The sequence below is a fragment of the Typopeltis vanoorti genome, chromosome 22, assembly GCF_054136105.1.
Source record: "Typopeltis vanoorti isolate ZY-2024b chromosome 22, IOZ_Tvanoo_1.0, whole genome shotgun sequence".
Classification (NCBI taxonomy): Eukaryota; Metazoa; Arthropoda; class Arachnida; order Uropygi; family Thelyphonidae; genus Typopeltis; species Typopeltis vanoorti.
Window position 1 is genome coordinate 61,110,218 of NC_143570.1, and position 20,628 is coordinate 61,130,845.

General features: G+C 35.9%; 1 protein-coding gene across 1 annotated transcript in view; it reads right to left on the minus strand.

Moving 5' to 3' along the window:
• The window catches only part of Arl8 (ADP-ribosylation factor-like protein 8), a 70,730-nt gene that overhangs the window by 25,695 nt on the left and 24,407 nt on the right, over window positions 1–20,628 (minus strand). The window contains exon 2 of the mRNA XM_090411773.1: window positions 14,715–14,795. Coding sequence (XP_090267899.1) covers window positions 14,715–14,795 — 81 coding nt within the window. The remainder of the gene's footprint in view (window positions 1–14,714; window positions 14,796–20,628) is intronic.

Consider the following 20,628-nt stretch of genomic DNA (forward strand, 5'->3'; position numbering starts at 1 on the left):
GACCATGCAAAGCATACTCCTTCACATACAATCAGAAGGAGAAAACATCTATATGACACAGAAGTTGTTACAGGACTGAGAGGTTATTCTAAGAATCAGCTATGAAGCACTCTCCCAACCTCATCAAGTATGGGTGCATTAATTTACCAAAGTTCTGGGAGACTATCATAATAGCTGGACTTCTCTAAATTAACTTTGTAGCTATCTGACTCATAGAGGGCACCATGTAAGGACATTAGGTGTCAGCTCCAATTTAAATGGTTTCTACAATTACTTAGTTTTGTGCTGTGTACCTGTCAGTTATCATTGTGCTCAGATGATGCTGGGTAGAAAACCAGCGAAATATAGTGGTTTAATAAATGTATTTTTTCCTCTTAGTGTTGATTATACTGTAAAGCATTATTATAAATAATGAATGACACTTAAGCCTTTCTTTACGTACTATCATTTTCTAATGTATATCATTATGATAGTAACAATATTTTATTGCTAGTTTCTCCTTCAACTTTTCCATATTTGTCTATTATTTGTCAGGTTTCTAATATGATCAGTTCTTTTATTTTGATCTTCTAAAGCAGGAGTGTCAAACTGCCGGCCCAAGGCACCTCAAGGAAAGATGGGGGAAAAAAAGGATGGTTGCTTTTTATATAAAACAGAAATACTGTATTTACTCGAATATAACTCGCCCTGGCACCACTGATTTTACTTTATGAAAAAATAAATTTAAAAGTTTTGCATATATATCACACGAAAATAAAGTTAAACCACTTTCAAGTTGGGCCGATAGCTCGCTTCCCTGCGGTAAACAACATGCCCTCCCCCAACTGCCACTATATTGCAGATGTAAGGAAAACAAGTATTTTATTGTACCACTGAATAAAGTACAGAGACATTTGGTGTCTGTGTAATATATTTCTTTAGTACAATTAGAGACAACTGGGATAAGCACTGCACTAATGAATGAATCACGTCTCCTTCCACATTAACCATGCTGTTTAGACTCGAGGAAAACCATATGTTGCACCAGCAAACACAGTATCTAACTAAAAACTATTGTTTTCAGTTAGATGCGTGTGAGTGCGCCCACTAACTCAAACGCAAAGCAACAATAAAATTAATTTTGGTTTAATTTGGTTTAAATGCCATCTATTGTAAATATTAATAAAATTTTTTTTTTTTTTAATTTAGCTGCCTTTTATTCCCATAATATAAATATAATAAAAATATTATTTTTAGTTGTCATAATCATTATGCTATTATTTTTAGTTGTCATAATCATTATGCTATTATTTTATGTCTTGTAATAACTTAGAATAAATAAAATTTTTTGTTATTAATTTTCCAATTTATTTATACTCATTCTTTCACTTCCTTTTGATTCTAATTAGTGAAGGTTTTTTTTAGAAATTTTTTGCGGCCCACTTGAGACACACTTTTATAGTGAATGGCCCACGGTACCAACTGAGTTTGATACTCCTGTCCTAAAGCATGTATTAGAAGCATCAACATACATACATCTGTTCACTGGGCACCCACAGATGCCACAAGGTCACTTCGATGCTTGGTATGTGCCACACCATGCAGTCCTATTGTATGCTTTTCTGGAGACTTCACCTCTCTGAAGATCAGTCACTCTGCACACACCATCCATCTCATTGAGTGTTTACCCCTTCCTCTTTTTCGAGGAACTTTACCTTCTATTACTGTTCTGAGAAGTCCTCCTACCATCCTTTCAATGTGTCCAAAATATTTTAAGATCAGTTCTACTGATCCTTTCTAACACCCATTCATTTATACGTCTTTCAGTATATGATATTCTCAACAGTCTTCTGTAACACCACATCTCAAAAGCAGCTATCCTTTTCTTATCTGACTTTTTTAGGTTCCAAGTCTCACATCCATAAGTCGCTGTTGGAAAAACAACTGCATCCAAAATCATCAACTAAGTTCCCATAAATCCATTTATCCAGATTTGAGACAAGTCTCTGACTTGTTTTAGCAATTCCAAATCTTCTTCTGATGTCTTCTGAACAGCAATTCTTCACATTAATAATGGATCTCAGGTACTCAAACTTGCCGATTTCCTCAATTCTTTCTCCATTAAGGTACACTTGTTTCTCAAGCGCTTCCCTGTTTGTATTTCCTTTGAGAACCATGTTCTTTGTTTTGCTAGGATTGAGTTGCAGTCCTTTGTTATTACTCATCTTTTTAGCTGTACTAAGAATTTGCCCTAGTTCTTGTCATTACAGAGGAGTATGGTATCATCAGCATACCTCAGATTACTGATCAATCTACCACTACCCTAATTTCTGTCTTAAGCTCATTCAATGCTTCATGCATGATGTCCTTAGCATATGTACTATACAAATGAGGAGAAAGTAAACATCCTTTGCCTAACTCCCTTTCCAACCTGAAGCCAATCAGTTAATCCGACACACATTCATACTGTGGCTTCTTGCTCCCTGTACAAGTTGGCTATCAACCTGATGGTGTGTTGAGGAAAAACCCATTCTTTTCATTACTTCCCACAGTTTCACATTCTGAACACAGTCAAAAGCTTTAGAATAGTCTAAGAAACACATTACCACAGGGAGTTTAAATTCTTTATATTTTTCTATGATCTGTCTAAAGCAAAGGATCGGATCTGATCCTAGCCCTTACCTTTCCTAAAACTTGTTTGTTCCTCAGGCATCTGTCTCACCTTTAGCCTCAATACTATTTAGCATGATCTTCGATAAAATTTTGTTTGCATGAGATATTAATTTCTATAGTTCTTGCAAGCCTTCATATCTCCCTACTTATGTAGCAGTATGAAAACCGACTTCTTCTAGCTGCTAGAAACAAGAAACTAAGCCATGATCCTGTTTCTCATATCCTTGTAATCAATATATGAAACACTCTTATCTCTACATCCCCCTCTGACTTTAACTCTGCTGGGATTCCATCTGCACCTGGGGCCTTATTGCTGTTAAGGCTGCTTAACTACCCTTTCAACTTCATGCCTAAGTGGAGGTTCCAAATCAGAATTTTCCTTGTGAGAAGGCTTCTCCAAATTTTCTTTATCCACTCTATTGTACAGTTTCTCAGTATTCTTTCCATCAGTTGTTGATTTCCAATTCTTCTGTTAGTTGACGATATTCAATTTGGGCTAAAACTTGTGCTTTAGGTCACAAACTAAAAAAAAAAAAAAAAAAATTATGGGTCTCTTAATCTTCTTATTGAGCCAAGATACTTCTTGGCTGTATCCTGTATTATCACCTTGACTCCTTCCCAAAGCTTTCTTGTGAGTTCTCCTCACTGGTATCCAAAAATCATCCAGATCGATTACATCCTGGCTCTCCAGCAGTGGAAAACAAGCTTCTCTGATGTGCATATTTGTCTTACTAGATAATGGTCTGTACCACAATCCACTCCAAGACAAGTATGTATATGAGATGCATGTCTTCCACAGGTAGAGAGCCAGGATGTAATCAATCTGATGCCTTGACTTATCAATGTTAAATATCCAAGCATAGGTCTGTCGTAGGTGTTTCTGGAAGCACGTATTGGTAATAACTAATCTGTTAGCATGGGCAAATTTGAACAGTCTTTCACCATGGTTGTTATATTCACCAAGACCAAACATGCCACACTCCAGCCTAACTCTTATACTCTTTCCCACTTTTGCCTTTAAGTCCCCTAAGATGGTATGTCTCTCCTCAGTAGCCCAAAAGAGTCAAAGTTTTCATAGAATTTCTCACTCTCTTCATCAGGCCTATCCGTGTGGGGGTGCATAATTGATGCATTGGTAGGCTGAGCCTTAAGTCTAACAGAAAGTATCCTATCATTAAAGGGATTATAACGAAATCAACATACAAGGTCTTTATTATTATGTGACACTTTCAAGGAATCAAAGAACTCACTGAGGGAGGGAACTACTACTCCACTACACACATATCACTGTCTTTGGCATACTACTCATTCCTTTAACTACACACAATTCACTGTCTCAGCTAATTAATTCTACAACTACACATAATGCCATCTACCACCACTAGAACCAATAGTATTTTTTTTATTTGCAAACTGTGTGCTCTCATGGCTGAGTTTCCTGGATGCAAGATGAAAAACCCAAGTTTTCAACAGGGAAAAACCCTGCTACCTCCATATGAATCATCCTCCCAGTCTTCTTCCTACCATTTATACCTCACACACTTGTTTTGCCAATATTTCATGTACTATTCTGTTTGAGGATTTAATCTTAGATAACCTTAGCTTCGTATTCTTGAATACCAATAATGTTTTCTGCTAAATTTTTAACATGGCTCTAGCATATTAAAATTCTCAATACTCAATTCCTATGTCAGTTGACAGATGGAAAGTGGAATGAAGTCCTTAGATTCAAACAGGAATTATTTGCTTCATGAACAGAGCAAATGTCTAGATTAGGAAATGAATAAAAATTATTGGGATTATCATACTTGGTACTATTACTGTAGGACATAAAATGGGGATAGTAGTGAAAAGGAGAGAAAAACTGAGTCATTTTATGATCTGGGTTATGTGGGGAAGAGCATATGAAAGGACTAATTAGGAAAAGATCAAGAACATCTGAAGAATAATTAGCACTGTAATATCGAGGGAATAAATGGACAATGTCTTAAGTCTGTGCTTACAGTCAAATATCCTATTTCTATGTTTTAGGAGACTTCTGCAGTTTAGGATTTTCACATTAATTTTTATCCACCTTCTCATGCATTTTATTTAACATAAAAATTGTTCTCAAGCACATCTGATAATATATCACTGTTAGACAAGGCATTCTTCTTCTTCTTCCCCAGATTCCATCAGGAATACTGTGAGTCTGTAAATGCTTTCCATCTGTTCCCTGCTACTGGTCTTAGTTCAGCAAAACTCTCGTGCTCACATTCTATTAAAGTCAATCTCCTCCATCTATTTTTAGTATGGTCATGCTTTCTTTTTCCTTGTGGATTCCATTCCAGGGCTGCATGACAGATTTCTTCATGATCTTTCCTAAGTGTATGTTCAATCCATCTAAATTTTTGTTTTCTGATTTGTTCCAGAGGTCTTCATTAGGAATAATTTGTGGCCACCAAATTCAAAGTATGCTCTGCAGACACTGGTTTATGAATGTTTGTAGTTTTCTTTGAAATCAGTCATGTTTCACATCCATATAAAAAAAACTGATTTAATACATTCATTAAATCCATATTTGAGGCTAAAGTGCTATGAGGACATCATGTTGGAGGTTTAATGGAATATTTATAGCACTAGGAAAGGATTAAAACTAATTTTAATGCTTCCAATATTTCATCTAAGTCAAATAATTGTTGTAACAGACTCTCAAATACAACACAATACTAAGTAAAACACGTGGGTGACTAGTCCCATCTAGGTGGTGTGCCACTATGGGTGTTTGTAGGTGGCTTAGGATATAAAGTGGAATCGCTGATAATTAATGTTCCTGAAATTGAGAAGTTTTATGCAGCCGTATTTATTTAAATTTGGTTGATTTCCGAGTGCTGCTGCAGATTCTAAAAACATTCTTTTTTTTTTTTTTTTTTTTTTTTGAATGCTCCTCCACAGTAAATTCAAAAAAAGACCGTTTTTAGAATCTGCAGCAGCACTCAGAAATCAACTGAATTTAAATAAATACAATTGCATAAAACTTTCCAAAATTTGGGAGACATTAATTATCATAGATCCCACTTTACATCTTAGGCCACCTACAAATGCCCATAGAGGATGCACAACCTAGATCAAGGGTCTTCAACCTTTCAGACAGTGTGAGCTGCATTAAAAATTTCAATGAAGCCCACAGGCCACTAATCTATACTGTGGTATTTAGAATTGTAAGATGCTTTCCAGATTCACAAGGAACACTGTGCATTTGAATCTTATAAAAATAAACAAACTCAGCTTTAGGAGTGTAGGTAGGAGTCGGGTTCATGATAAGTAAATACAATCAATACTTAAAAAAAGATAATTTAATGAAGAAAACATTTTTTACAATGTCAATGGGCAACTTGGCATCAATGTTAGAAGTCGCTATGTGCAGAGCATTCTCGAGATGTTGGTCCATAATCTGACTTGTCTTCGACTTCAATGCTTCATTCTGGAGAAGAACTGCTCACATAAGTATGTGCTTCCTAACAAAGTGCACATCTTCAAAGCATGCCGGCAAAGATTAGGGAATGCATCCTCAGAAATGTAGTCTTTGTAAAATGTAAGCAAGGGCCCAATAAATAATTTTTCTCTCAAAGAAGAGGTGTTTTGGAGTTCAAGCAGCTCCATTTGTACTAAGCCTGGCATTTCGCAGCATTGACACTGAATGGCATTGAAAATAAATCTAAAGAAGACTGTTGGTTAAGAAAATCACTAAATCTTTCTTCAAACTCACTTTGCAGCAAGGCTAATTTTGTAGCCTATTCATCAAGAGATGAACAGTTTGACTCAACGAGAAGCTGAAAATGAGTTAAGTCTTTTTTCACGAGTTGTGCCTGCCAAACTTTGAGCTTGGCCACAAAAGCTTTGATGTGATCAAACAGAGTGTGCACCAGTTGATTTTTGGATTGTAGTCACGCATTTGGGTCATTCGTATGTAATGAGATGTCGGTCACAAAGACAAAGTTTGTCATCCACTTCAGATCATTAAATTCTGCAATCGGATTTCCCTTGGTTTGCATGAACTGCTGTATTTCGCTCCTTAGGTCAAAGACTCTTTTAAGAACCTTCCCTCTGCTCAACCAATGCACATCACTATAATAAACCACATCACTGTGATCCACTTCGCACTCTTGGGTCAAAAACTCTTGGAATTGACAATGATTCAATCCTCTTGCCCTAATAATGTTGACGACAGTCACAATAACTTTCATGACATTCTCAAATCCAATAGTTTTGGCGCACAAATTCTCCTGGTGGATTAAACGGTGGTAATGGACGAAATCTTTCCCTTCTAGTTCCGGTTCTTTCCGTAGCAGCGCAACAAACCCTTCATTCTTTCCCACCATAGCACGGTCACCATCAGTTACCACACCCTCGAAGTTGGTTAAGCTGAGGCTGAAACGCTGGAGCGTTTTCTTGGCAGCTTCAAGAATATCAGCACCTTTTGTCATTCCCTTCACAGGTACGAGTGCTAGCAGTTCTTCTATCACATTGAATTGTTGATCAATGCCACGGACAAAGATAGCTGTATCCTTCACATCTGTGCTCCCATCTAAAGCAAGTGAACGTAAATTTGGACGACCGTTTTCTTAAAGTTCCTTCAATGTCATTGGCAAGTTCTTCGACATGTCATGCTATAGTTACCCCAGACAAAATCAGTTTTTTTTTTTAACACTTATTATTTGGGCACAGAATATCCCCAGCAGCGATGAGACACTCTTTCACAAACTCGTGGTCCAAGAAGATTTTTGATTTTTTAGCAACTTTTTCAGCTATTACATAACTTACTTTGATACAAGCTTTGCTCTCTTCCCTCTGCCTTTTAAACGTACCGTGCTGGCATTTTAAATCAATTTGGAGACTGTTCACTTTCTCCATATGAAGCTGCCCTTGAAAGTAACGAAATTGGACATGCTGTGTCTCATAGTGTTGTTTTATATTGTATTCTCATTTATATAGTCATTAAAAACCCGACAAGAATCACTTGATTTATGCTTTTTACTTGTAGACGCCATAGTGATGGAAGATGAACCCAAAAAATGATCCAAAATGGCAGTGTAATGGTTATTATTCACTGAATATGTCTCACACTAATGAAAAAAGTCTGGCAATATAGAACCACAATAGGCTATGGCTGACACGACGAGCCTGCGTGCACTCATACACAAATATCACCCTATTCATGATTGACTATGGATGAGATCCTCTTGCCAGCCGGGCTGGCTGAGTGGTTAGTGTATCTGCTCACCAGCCAAAAGGCTGTGGGTTCGAATCCCACCGTGGGCATGGATGTCTGCGATTGTCTTTGGAAATACTAGTGGTGGTGGTCGGCGGAAGATGGCATTGGTGTAGCTGCAGTCAGTTGGTGGATTGAGTGACAGAGACAGTAGTAGAGCAGGTGCCCTCCCTCGATGAGTCTAATAAGAATAAGAATAATTTATATGAAAATAACGAAGTATCGAGATATATCTGGAAGGCACTAGACAGCGCACTCGAACAAACTACTGCTTCAGCCATCTACCTGTGATGTTAGTACTAGCACTTAAGTACCGCTTGGTGCTGGTAGATGGCTGAAGAAACATGTCTATTTAATATTTATTTTTATAGGATTTTATGTAAAGTATGAAATGCACAGCATTCCTTGTGAATCTGGAAAGCATCTTACAATTCTAAATACCACAGTATAGCTTAGTGACCTACGGGCTTCATTGAAATTATATGGTATTTAATCGGGGGTTTCAATGTTAAGTAGTTATTTTTTCAAAATGGCTGGTGGGCCATGCGTTGAAGACCCCTGACCTAGATAGAATTTTAGAGTCGCCCATGTGTTTCACTTAGTATCGTTTTGTATTTAAGTGTGTTACAAATTATTTGTAATCCCTGAAGATGTCTCAGTGAACGAGATGAAATATTGGAATCATTAAAATTAGTTTTAATCCTTATCTAGTGTTGTAAATATTCCATTAAACTTCCAACATGACATACATTAAATATTTTCAATGTTATCTGTGTGAATATTTTTCATTTTCCATATTCTGAGTTTAGCATATGCACTTCTTGCCTTTTCAATCCTTTTGTCTATATCTCTAGCTACTCCTCCATCTGCAGATGAAACACTGCCGAGATAGGTAAAATGTGAAACAGTTTCAATTTTTCCATTTTCAATTGGACTTGGGGCCTTGTTCACATTGATTCTCATTTTTGTTTTGTTTGTATTTATTTTCAAACCAACTTTCAGTGATTCTTCTTGTAATGTGGTTAGTTTGTTTTGGATATCTGCATGTCTGTGAGCAATTAGACATACATCATCTACATAATCTAGATCAGTGCTTCCCAAACTGTGGGCTGCGACCCCCTTGGGGGCCATAGGTTTTGAGGGGGGGGGCATGAAATAATGAAAACAAATTTAAAATGTTTTAAGACTAAGATTTTTTTTTATCTTAAAAGAAATGTATTTAATTTTTATTATTTCTTTTTTGTTATTTTTTATATTTTAATGGAAAAAAAATCACACATTGGTGCGGATTCAAAAATTTTGCTTCCTGCATATTTCGGCACTTAATGAATATTAGTAAATGTATGCTCATTCATTAAAGTTTTATTTCAAAGCAGAAATCTGAGAATTGCAGCTTCAAATATTTCACCTGATATTACTTTTTGTGTAGCAGTATTGAAACACATCCATCACATTAAATTATTAAACTTCCTTTATGTTTTTAATTCTTTCTTTATTACTAATAGTTTTACATTTCATGTGCTTGTACTGCAAATGTACAATATATCTATCTCTATAAAAATATGATATAATGTGCTATGTCAAATGTGTATGTAAGATGCTAAAAATGTAATATTTGCATTTGATTTTTGCAATATTCGCTGTGTATGTTTTGTATTGAATATAAATACAATAAATATTATGATAATATACGTCTATATTACGAATTTTTTTCCGAGGTGGGCCATGAAATATTTTAATTTTTCCAAAGGGGGCCCCGACATCCAGAAGTTTGGGAAGCACTGGTCTAGATCACCCAAATTTATTTTCCATTCAAATTTATTTCTTGGGCATGAATTTCATTAGTCTGATCTAGAACCAGTATCTATCTATCTAGCACAATATAAATAATAAGGAAGATAGCAGACATCCTTGTCACACTCCAGATACAGTTTGAAAGGGTATCCATCATGCAGCACCAGGTATTGGAATTTGTTATATCCTTCCTGTATGAGGTTTATTATCTCCTTTGGCATAGACAAAGCACTGATAAGCTGAAATTTGAATTTTAGTCTCCTTCTGAGAAATTATAAAAGTTTAGAATGTGGTTTAACTGACAAAGTATAAATTTGAGAAAAAAGAGAATTATCTATGGTGAATTTTGATTTGAATGGAATCAAATGAGGCTGTGAGAGCCATGAAACCAGTAAGACTACAAGTTTCACATTTCTCCAGTGATTCATCTGTTTTGCAAGATGAAAAAACTGACCTTTTACAAAATACCTCATATAGAGTAGTTACTCTATACCATGGAGTTACTCTTGTTGTAGATCTTGAATCCAATATCATGATTGTATACATTAGATAATTACCACATAGAACTATTTTTTTTAATACATACATAAGGACTTAAGATGTATTCAAGGACAAACATACACTGAATTTTTAATTCTCAAAATGTTAACATAAATTTTCAACTATTGTATCAATATTTCCATTTTCATGAATTATGATTGTGTGATAAATTTATATATTTATATATAAAATTACTCTACCCAACTGTGTATATAGTAAAATGAACTTCACTGGTAAACACATTAACTATAGCTATAATGTTAATAGTTCGCATGGACTGACTAGGGATCTTCAGTTGTTTGCTGATGATGCAAAGGTGGGAAGAATTATAAGGGAAGAAAAATAAGGAGCATTGATGTTAATTCTCTTCAGGAAGATCTGAACAGACTTTTAGCTTGAGCAGATGAGTGGCAATAGTTTTAATATTAGTAACAAAAACAAGGGAGGGGGGGGTAGGGTTTGTTGCCTTAGTCAATTTGTTGGGACCTCAGATTGTAGGCATTAGTGAGACCTGGCTATCAGAATCAGACATACTAATTGGTATCAAGTGCAAAGGGTACAGTATTTTATAGGAAGAATGGACAGGATAGGAGAGGAGGGGTGTGCTGCAAATGATATCGAATGAGTTGAATCCACTTAGTGCAGAGACTTATGATTGTAGTAACAGTATTTCATGTGGCAGTGAATATAAAGCCATCTGGTGTGAGGTGGAATCTAACAAGATCAATTACATAGCTGGGGAGTTATTACAGACCTGACTGATCGGTTGCTAGTGATGAAGAAATGTATCACCAAATAGAAAAGATGAGTACGAAAAGAGTAATTATAATGGGAGACTTTAATTATTCAAATACTGACTGGACAACAGTAGAATCTTATGACGAAAATGAAAATGCATTTATTTAGCTGCTGCAGAACAACTTCCTCAATCAGCATGTAAAAGAAGGAACTCTAGGTCAAAGTGTTAGATTTAATTATAGTGTCAGAGGGTGATTCAGTTAAAGACATGTTTATTACATGTTTCAGTTAAAGACTAAGTTTATGAATGTTACATTCAGAAAACTTACATGATGAACTACAAAACAGGAAATTATGACCAACTGAGATACTGAGTTCAGTGGAATGGGAAGAATATTGACAGTGCATGGGAAACATTTAAACAATACTTAAATGATGCGATATCAAAATATGTCACAAGAGTTTGAAAAAAAAATAGGGTAGGAGTCAAATGGATGTGTAATCTCATTAAGCAAGAGATTCATAAGAAAAGGATGATGATGTAATACCATGTGCATAAGGATGATTATGCAAATTATAAGCAGAAGGCTAGAATTGTCGCAATTGTTGTATTGAAAGCAAAGTCTGAGTTTAAAAAGAAACTGGCCTGGCATATTAATAGAATTCTTGCACCACCAAGTGCAAGAATTCTATTGATATACCGCATGTAAAAGAAAGAATGAATTGGAAAGAATAACTCCTCTAAATGCAGCTCGTGAGAGAATTACAGATGCAGCAAAGGTTGTTCAATTAATGAGTGCCCATTTTGTTAAAAGCTATCAACCTGGTGTATGCAACATTGAGTTTACTGCTATCTCTTCACTGGATGATGAAACTAAAGTGTATGAGGACAAGGTATTAGAGCTGTTCACAAACTGAATAAGAATTCAGCAATAGGGACTGATGGAATATCAGCACGTGTGCTAAAAAAGTGTTCAATTGAATTGGCTATTCCTTCGACCAGGCTGTTTAATATGAGTCTTAGAGAAGATTCTGCAGAATGGAAAGAATGTATGGCAATTCCATTGCACAAAGGTGATGATGCAAAGACTAATGTATCCAACTATCGACTAATTAGTATCTCAGGAATGGTGGTGAAGATTATGGAAAAATTGGTTAGGGCTTGCATTCAGAAATGGGTTGACAGTGAATTTCTACTTTGCAACAAACAGCATGGGTTTACTAAGGAAAGGTCGTGTTTTAGCAACTGGCTCACATTCTATAATGTTATCACTGACTTATATAAGGGGAATAGATACACCATGATACTTTTGAATTTTGCTAAGGCTTTTGACAGAATACAGCATGGTAGACTGTTACATAAATTGGAGAATATGGGTTTCGGTTATAGAATATTAGTGTGGATAAGAGAATGGCTGACTGACAGATATCAGAAAGTGGTATGTGAGTGTGCAAGATTTAAGGTAACCAGTAGTGTACCACAAGGATCAGTGCTTGTTCCACTGTTATTCAATCTGTACATTAATGATATTGGGAAGGAATTGGAAGGATTAGACAAGCAACACACAGCTATTTGCTGATGATGCAAAGATAGGTAGAGTAATCAGGAATGCTGCTGATATGCAGTATTTGAAGAATGATTTGAATAAGCGGGAATTGTGGGGATGGGAAAATGGATGTCAGTTTAATGTCAGTAAATGTAAAGTCATGCTCTTCGATGTGATTAGATATCCAATGTTGTATTATATTGGTGGGATTATGCTTGAAGAAACTAATGATGCTACGGGTCTTGGAGAGTTAGTAGAGAGGAAGTTGAGGTTCAGGGGTTACGCAGCAAAAATTGCAAATTCAACTCAAAAGATAATTGCAATGCTGAAACAAACATTCACATTTAAAGATAAGGATGTTATTTTGCTTCTTTACAAGGCCTTGATAAGACCTCACTTGGACTACTGTGTGCAAGTCTGGTCTCCTGGTTTCCACTGTGATTCTGATATACCGAAGAGAGTGCAAACGAGTGTGTTAAAAATGATATCAAGATTGTGAAATACGGATTATGACGACAGACTGAGAATTTGTAGACTGCAGACACTAGTAAACAGGAGAAAGAGGGGTGATATGATTGACACAAACTTGGGGGTGGGAGAACTAGGGGACACTTATGGAAGCTGGGAAAGAGTGTGGTTAGCAAGGGTGTTAGAGCTGGGTTCTTTACTTTTAGAGTGGTAAATGAGTGGAATAAGCTGCCAGAGTCTGTTGTGGGTGCTATAACGGTGAGTGAGTTCAAGGCAAGGTATGATAGATACTGTGAGAATGTCGTATAGTTGTGTGGACATGATGGTTAGGGCCTCCCTCGATGAGTCTAAGGACTCCCTGGAGTCGCCCGTAATAATAATAATAATAAAAATTCTGAAAGGGTCATACAGGATTTCAGTTGATGGAATTTTTCAATTTATGGAGCATGGAAAAAGGACATTCTTGGAAGCTGAGAATGAATGCTGCTAAGATGGGGGTGAGGGCTAGATTTTTCTCTCATAAGGTTGTACGTGATGACTGGAATAGATTGCATTGGATGTTGCGAGTGCAAGCAGTGTGAATGAATTCAAGAATAAGTATAACAGATGGTGTATGTAGCCTCCCTTGATGAGTCCCTGATTCCCTAATAAGTGCAAGATGTTGTGCTATGGTGTGCAAAGATATAAGGCTGCGTACTGTACTGATGAAATTGTGGTTCAGGAAGCAAATGAGATTTGAGTGATGGCTGAGAGTGAACTGAAGTTTAGAGAGCATACTGCAAGTGGAGCAAAGACTGTACATCACACTGCTGCTATGTTAAGGAGTATATCAACAAGTAGGAATAACAAAGTTGTGCAACTATATGAAACATTGATCAAGCCACATATGCTATTATGATCGGAAAAGATCACCTAGTTTTCACTAAGATGTAGAAATGATGAAGATTCGGAGACAAGTGACCAAGGCACTCCGGAATGTTGGTTATGGAAAAAGGTTAAAGGTATATGAAAATGTAGAGTTTGGTGACTAGACAGAAAAGAAGTGATAAGATTGACATTTTAAGTTAGTAAAGAGATTTTATGAGATTAATACAGAGAGAATTAGAAAATAAAAGATAAGAACAAGAGGCCATCCCTGGAAATTGCATAAAGGTGTAGCGAAGAATAAAATAAAATTCTTGATTTTATTTTATTCTTCGAATAGAATTTGATTTTATGGCACAGATTTTTTTACATGACAAATTGTGAGCAGAATACATTACAGAATGTGAGTATTGGGATTATTAAGGATTTTAAGATTCAATATCGTGATATGTTGTTGGTTAAGAAAATCTCCATGATGAATATGACGACTCCATGGAGGTTATTCCCAACAGGAGCTCCAGACAAAGTTACCTGGTACTTACAAGCATTTAAATTTATGTTTTTAATATTTTTTTAAATAATTATACTGTAAAGATGTTAATATACATTGCTATTTGGTAACATATATTATATATTCAACCAAAATTCTAGCACATTTTGCAAAATACCATTTTTGCTGATTTATTTTACTGAGCAATACTCATGCAAGCTAATATTTTAACTTAACTGCAACAAAAACATCCTAATGTGGTGGTGATAACTGATTTTCATTTTAATCCTAAAGACATAGAATTCATCTGTTTTGATTCCAGTTATAAAATTCTTGTCATTAGCAAAACTGTTCACATAAAAAAACTTACTTTAATAGTTACATTTCCTTTTGTAACTTTACGCATGTTAAATCCAACAGTAGGTATCATATCTTCGCAGAACTGGCCAGACTATGCAAATTGGAAGAGAAGGGGGAAAAAAATCAACAATAACCATGTTAGTTGTGGAAAGATTTCCCACTTGGTTACAACATATATTAACTGACAAATTATATTTCTTTTTTAATTCTATAACTGACTACTGACTTCATATGAGTTGCCTTGGAATCACTATCCAAACCAATTTTAACCTTTACTGTTTCATCAGTGGGAACTAAACGCAAGACATCAAGGTTAAATCACTGCAGAAGTGATTTTTCATAAAGCTATATGGAAAATGACATGTAGACTAGTTGTGAAGGTATATGATAATTATGCTGAAGCTTAGGTATAAAATTAAAACAAGAATAGAAATTCTTGTTACATATAATATATGTTGTAACCTGTGGAAAAATTTTCCATATAGTTACAATAATAATAAGATGATACACCTTTTTCTATTTTTTTAAGGAAAATATATGACCTCTGCAGTGATTCAACCTTCGGATTTTCTTTGATGACACCTCGTTAAAGGTTGAAACTGGCCTGGATAGTGAACTTTTCACATGTTTTTGCATTATGAGATACTACACATACTGGCCACTGAACGAGAAACTTATTTTACATATAGGCATTTAACTGCCAATACCGATTGTCTTCGATTTTTCTGCACTTACTTCGATGAAATATGGATCAGGAACAAACTTCATTAAATGCTTCGATCAACTACTGCATACAGAAAGTTCTGTTTGTCTGTGCAAGCCTTCTCAAACAATGGCAATCTCATTCCTGATAGACTCTTTACACCGCTTAGACAAGCAATGCAAGATATTTTCCCACTGATTAAATACCTGGTAGATCTCACTTTTTGAGAAACCAGCTCTGCTGTTTTCAAAATTATGGTCGCAGCCAGACCGGCACCAACAATAAGCCCTTTATTTAACTCTGAAAGATCCTTTGTTTTCCCACTGCTATCAACACTACTGACCAGCAGCATTCTTAAATAGCATAGAACATGTGGTGATGTATGTGACAAAGTATTCTGCATTTATGTTTATGTACATGTGCATAAAGATTTCTAATTCAGTGGCCAGTATCTGTCAGACAAATGATATGAAGTCATCAGCCTCTATTCACCAGTCATAAAGTTATTTCACACTTAAGCTTGCACTTGGGTACAGGATTAAAACAATATAACAATAATATTAAATTTCACTTCTGTTCATCATGAATTAACAATTCCATGCGTATATTAGTACATACAAAATAAAATTTAAATTACTGTAGTTCACAAACTGAATTAATGAATTCACTTTAGCAGAATTCTATCCTGTATGCAATTAAACATGATTTGATTATGTCAAGTTTCAACACATCCATGCAGAGTCTAGTAGTGATGTGCACCAAGCAGGAAGGCAAATTTTTACATTTGCCTTCATATCTTATAATGATATGCCATTTTCTTTGGGATAACTGTCATATAAAATCACTTATTTTAAGTATAAAAAAATTCTTTGCTTTTAAAAATATTATGAATTACATAAATTGAATTCTGAGTGTAGTGAAATATACTTGAATGCCTAATAATATTCAGATTTCATGATATCATCCAAATTACCTAAACAAAACTGGTAATTAGTTTATGGAATTAACAACGCATATAAAGTATATTAATTAAAGGTAACTTTAATGAATAACTTCTATATTCCGGCAACGTCACATTGCCATCTTCAGGAACATAAAGATATGGTATGTGCACTCAGGAACTAACACAAAGCAAATGAGGAAGAAAGCAAGAATCTAATATTGTTCCTAAAGTCCTAATGGTGCCCTCTTGGGCTAATTTGGTAGTCTTGGCAGTTGGGCTGAAGTTCTCATAATGAAAGTCTCCCAAATTTGGGGCAGTTTCATGCACCCAAATTTGTTGAGGTTAGGAACGTTTTTTAGAGCTGCTGAAGATTCTTTGAATAATCTTTCGTATTTAAACTTGCTGCGATGAATTATTTTTGTTTTCTTCCAACGAATTTTATGGTGGGTATCTAAGGCATGGTCTGCCAGCCCAGAGCGGCTGTACTGGTGAAACCGGATGTAGTCTTGGTGTTCTGAAATCCTGATACTTGTTGTTCTGCCTGTTTGGCCAAAGTAGGACAATTTGCAGCTGCAAGGGACCTGGTATACACCAGGTAGGTCTAGGGGAAGTGGTTGGTCTTTGGTAGAGCAGATAAGGGATGCCAACTTTTTATATGGTCTGTAAGAGGAAGTAAGGTCATATTTTTTGAGAATGTTGGTTATTTTCTCAGAGGTGCCCAGGATGTAGGGGATGGTGATAGACTTGGTGTAATCTTTATTGTGGAAGGGGGTTGTGGTTTACAGGTTTTAGTATTTTTTGGAGTTATAGCCATTGGCTAAGAAAGTGTTGAGGATGTGGTTTAGTTCATTAGTCAGGGTCTTGTTATCTGAGCAGATTAATTTTGCCCTGTTATATAGTGTTTTTATCACCTCATATTGTTGTGGGGGGGGGGGGGATTGCTGGTGAATGTATCTACCAGTGTGGGTGGGTTTTCTGTAAACAGAGAAAACCAAAGATCCATCAAGCTGGCAGGTGATTAAAGTGTCTAGGAAGGGGAGGGTGTTGTTTTCCTCTTTTTCTAAGGTAAACTGGACTTTGGGGTGTTGGTTGTTTAAGTGTGTTAGGAAGGAGTGGAGTGTGTCTGAGCCATGTGGCCAGATAGCAAACACATCATCCAAATTCGTTATATACTCATCCATCCTTCGTTATGTGGATGATGTGTTTGCTAACACACTTAAACAACCAACACCCTTCCTAGACACTTTAATCACCCGCCAGCTTGATGGATCTTTGGTTTTCTGTTTACAGAAAACCCACCCACACTGGCAGATACATTCACCAGCAACCCCCCCCCCCCTCACAACAATATGGGGTGATAAAAACACTATATAACAGGGCAAAATTAATCTGCTCAGATGACAAGGCCCTGACTAATGAACTAAACCACATCCTCAACACTTTCTTAGCCAATGGCTATAACCCCAAAAAAATCCAAAAAATACTAAAACCTGTAAACCACAACCACCATCCCCCTCTCCACAATAAAGATTACACCAAGTCTATCACCATCCCCTACATCCAGGGCACCTCTGAGAAAATAACCAACATTCTCAAAAAATATGACCTTACTTCCTGTTACAGACCATATAAAAAGTTGGCATCCCTTATCCACTCTACCAAAGACCAATCACTTCCCCTAGACCTACCTGGTGTATACCAGGTCCCTTGCAGCTGCAAATTGTCCTACTTTGGCCAAACAGGCAGAACAACAAATATCAGGATTTCAGAACACCAAGACTACATCCGGTTTCATCAGCACAGCCGCTCTGGGCTGGCAGACCATGCCTTAGATACCCACCATAAAATTCGTTGGAAGAAAACAAAAATAATTCATTGCAGCAAGTTTAAATACGAAAGATTATTCAAAGAATCTTCAGCAGCTCTAAAAAACGTTCCTAACCTCAACAAATTTGGGTGCATGAAACTGCCCCAAATTTGGGAGACTTTCATTATGAGAACTTCAGCCCAACTGCCCAGACTACCAAATTAGCCCGCAAGAGGGCACCATTAGGACTTTAGGAACAATATTAGTTTCTTGCTTTCTTCCTCATTTGCTTTGTGTTAGTTCCTGAGTGCACATATCATATCTTTATGTTCCTGAAGATGGCAATGTGACGTTGCCGAAATATAGAAGTTATTCATTAAAGTTACCTTTAATTAATATACTTTATATGCGTTGTTAATTCCGTAAACTAATTACCAGTTATGTCTAACCAACGTATAAGTCTTGCTACTAGTACCTAAACAAAGAAAATCAAAACAATAAGTACTTTTCTTGACACCTTAGTTCTAACAATATAGAGGTTGCATTTCATGTTCATGTTAGTATTATTAATCAGTATGGCTATTGACATTTCCCACTGAATTATTATTATTATTTTTTTTAATTCATTAAAGCTGTTTTGTGAAATAGAACAATATGAAATGCAAATGCCTTGGAAAGATTTTTTGTATATGTTCTAATTATCAAACAATTCATTGAACTTATATATTGGTTGTGAATGCAAATGTTAAATTGAGGATTACAGTTCTGTTATCTTTTTTACATTAATCGAAAATATAATAAACAGCCAATCATTGCTACTTTTATAAAATAATCATATATGGTGTGGTTGTGATTTACTTTCCAGCTGCATTCTTGGAATGTACACAAAGATCTGCACAAAATAAGCTCAATTATCCCATTGATATACATTAAAATTCAGATAAACATTTAGTGAATGCATAAATCCAATAACAAATTTAACTTATTTTCTTCTCTTTTCAAGAAGGATTAGGCATTTGCCTGTTCCAGCTTCACAGTTCTTTCCATCTCACAAGTGGTTCCTCCTCTCTTTTTAAAACCTCTTTAGATCTGATCATTTCACCAGAGGATGTAATTGTGAGTGGGGTTTGGCACTTCCCTCCAGTGGATGAGTGTGATCATGAAGTCATCACCTTTGTTATAAGTAACTACATGAAGACTTCTGTGAGAAAAGAATATATGTGGAAGTACAAGGCTGGCAATTATGACAAGCTTAGAATACAGCTTGGAACTATAGCATTGAATGAGGAGTTAAGCAAAAAAGAAATAAATGCTGCTTGGAAACTAACAAAGAAATACTTAACAGCATCAATGTATGAATGCATTCTGAAGGTCAAAAAGCTGAATCTGGAAAAAGACATTTTGGGAGCAGCACAAGATAAATAATGATAATAATCAATTGCATGAAAGTATATAAAAAGCAGGTCAAGAGGTAACAATCTTTTGAGAAACCTTTTAAAGGTTTCTCAAAAGATTGTTAAATGCAGCAAATAGAAATAAGAATGATTATAGTAAGATGATGTTAATGGATGAAACTGGGAGATTGGTAACTGCTGCCAGGGTCATACTTGAGGTATTCAGCAAGCAGTTCATCAGGGTATTTCATCCTCACTGTGAAATTAGAAGCTCAAGTGTACAGAATAAAATGAGAGAAGACAATGATGAGTGAGCAAGAGGTATATGAGGAGTTAAGTAAACTAGATGTCAATAAGGCAACAGGACTTGATGACATGTCTTAAATGAATGTTCCAAGGGTTAGCATCAGCTCTAGCCTACATGTTTAATAAGTCTTCCAACAGTACAAGTACCAAAGGAGTGGAAAGAAGGTAAAACTGTTCCACTTCACAAAGGTGGTGATAAGACTAAGACTACAAATTATATGAAGATTTGTATACCTGGGGTTGTAGTTAAGATGTTGGCGAGAGATAAGATATGAAAGTGGGTTGATAACAGTGGTATTCTCTGTGCTAGTTGGCATCGGTTTGTTAAAAGAAGGTTGTCCTTCACCAACTTACTTATGTGCTATAAAAAGATGAAAAATGTATTGCACAAGAGTGATGCATTTACAGAGGCATACTCAGATTTTGCAAAAACTTTTGATATACTGCTACATGACAAATTGTTAAATAAATTGAAACAGATGGGACTGGATAACAGACTAGCAAGTTGGATCTGTGACTGGCTGCCAGATAGGTATCAGAAAGTTGTATATGAAAGTGCAGTATTACAAAAGAGGAAAGGTCACTAATTGTGTACCACGAGGGTCTGTATTGGGGCCATTGTTGTTCAATTTGTATATTAGTGATATTGGGATGGGTTTAACTAGTAATGTGCAATTGTTTGCAGATGATACAAAACTGGGGAGAGTAATGAAGAATCAAGTAGATGTTGTGGCCTTACAGGAAGACTTGAACAGATTGTATGAGTGGGAA